At 48.7% G+C, this 1871-nt stretch overlaps 1 protein-coding gene across 1 annotated transcript; it reads right to left on the reverse strand.

The window, feature by feature from the left end:
• Window positions 1-666: 666 nt before the first annotated feature.
• LOC123430198 lies at window positions 667-1660 on the reverse strand. The gene has a single exon (XM_045114088.1). It carries the CDS (start codon window positions 1475-1477, stop codon window positions 902-904), a length of 576 nt encoding a protein of 191 aa, XP_044970023.1. The 5' UTR covers window positions 1478-1660; the 3' UTR covers window positions 667-901.
• Between the last annotated feature and the right edge of the window lie 211 nt (window positions 1661-1871).

A 1871-nucleotide genomic window follows, 5' to 3' on the forward strand; every position in this document is an offset into this window, starting at 1 on the left:
TTTGAGAAAAAGGAATTTTGACAAGAATAAAAATAGGAGGGGAAAAGGAGTTTGAAAGCAAGAGCTTAAAAGACTAGCACTCACTCTTGCATCACACACACCATTATCACATGCTCACAAGGTAGTGCAAAACCACCACTTAATCCTAGCAAGATCACATGCACTCACAACACCACAACACTACTCCCATTAGACTCAAATGCAACATGATCATGGCATGCAAACGTAAATAAGGCAAGGGATCATATGCAATTCATGCATGCAAGGGAAGTAAGCACTAGGGAACACACATGGATTCAAAGCACGAAAGATATCCTCAAGATCTCTGACAAGGTGGCCCCACATGGAAGGTTACAAGAAAGGAAAGTCTACACTTGGGGCATTACATTGGTGTTCTTCGGAGATGTCCGGCGTGGGTCGAGATGTGATGTTGTGTTTTGATTAGGATAGGCTCTTTGCATTGTAGTTTGCTTTACGATGTTGTTCGTCTTTGTTGTTCGGATGTGGTGTTGGCGCTATGCTTGATGTTCGCAGCGAGTATAGTTTCTTGTATCTTTTAATTATGCCTTCTATAAAGCTAAGATATGCCTAGACGCACTTTCGAAAAAAATCTATACCCGCGACGTCTATTTATTTGCTTTATTTTTTCCCATCAAAACTTGAGCACTTTTACAATCTTCCTCCAGATTAAAGAACAAAAGAACAGGAGTAATGATTAAAGTACAGGCATCTCCACTAAAACCCTAGCAGAAGATAAGCATCTTCTTGCCGGGCTTCATTTTTTTCCTTCTACTTACATGCATGGCAGCTCTCCAATTAAGTTAAACATAATCTTGGGTTAAGGAGTGATGGAGCTGGCGCCATGCATATAATTTATGAATAAGAAATCATTGGAGTTGGATCAAGCGCTCCTCTCCATCATCTCGCAGAACCTCTTGAACGACTCGAGCTTCTGCAGCTTGAGCTGCTTGTGGATCCGGCGGATGAAGACGTCGGCGACATGGTCGATCTCGTCCTCCAGCCGGAACTCAGCCCCCTCCCCCTCCTTCTCCTTGGCGTCGCGCACCACGTCAATCACCGACCCCGGCGCGTTCACCAGCTCGTCGTCGTCCTCGTCTTCCTCGCGGAACAGCGAGTGCGTCAGGTACTCGTCGTCGCTATCCTCCTCTTCCTCGGCGGCCTCCACGTCGCGCTCCGTCACGTAGCTCGGTGAAGTGTAGAGCACGATGGCCTTGTTGCGGCCGTCTTCTTTTTGGGCGGCCTCCTCGTTGTGGGCGTGGTTGTCCTGGCCCATGATGGCGTGGATCTTGTGGTTGATGGCACTGACGAGGAGCTTCCTGTTGCGGAGTATGCCGAGGACGAGGAGGCGCGTCTTGAAGGTGCTGGTCTTGGCGCGCACCGCCGTGGACTTGGCCTTGACGACGGCGACGATGGTGGACAGCATCTGCTTGAAGAATGTCGAGGCCTTGGTCTTCATCTTAACTCTACGTAGCTCACTCTAGCTGGTGGTTTGCAAAATAAAGCTGTGTATATATGTGGCGCCGGAGGGGAAAGATCACTATGTTGCTTGCTGCTGCTGCTGCGTGCGTTGGTTGTACAGTAGCGCAAGGTGTGTGCAGTTGATGCTTGGACATGGAGTTTTGCCCGTGGGATGCCATGGGTATATATAGCAGTAGCACTAGCAGAGTGTGGGGGTGAGCAATTGCGAGTGGATGTCCTGGAGAAGTTTCAGCATCACACGAAAGCATGTACGCTAAGGAACGATGTGTGTGTGTGTGTGTGTGTGTGTGTGTGTGGCAATTAACAAAGGCCGCAGCTGGCGGGCAAAAGGAAAAGTAGTCAAAAGATGATGGGTATGCATGCATGCAAAG

Source organism: Hordeum vulgare, chromosome 2H (assembly GCF_904849725.1).
Source record: "Hordeum vulgare subsp. vulgare chromosome 2H, MorexV3_pseudomolecules_assembly, whole genome shotgun sequence".
NCBI classification, from domain to species: Eukaryota; Viridiplantae; Streptophyta; class Magnoliopsida; order Poales; family Poaceae; genus Hordeum; species Hordeum vulgare.

Bases quoted from the DNA above. Each gene is read 5' to 3' on its own strand.
- LOC123430198 (XM_045114088.1), bottom strand. From the start codon at position 1,477: ATGAAGACCAAGGCCTCGACATTCTTCAAGCAGATGCTGTCCACCATC.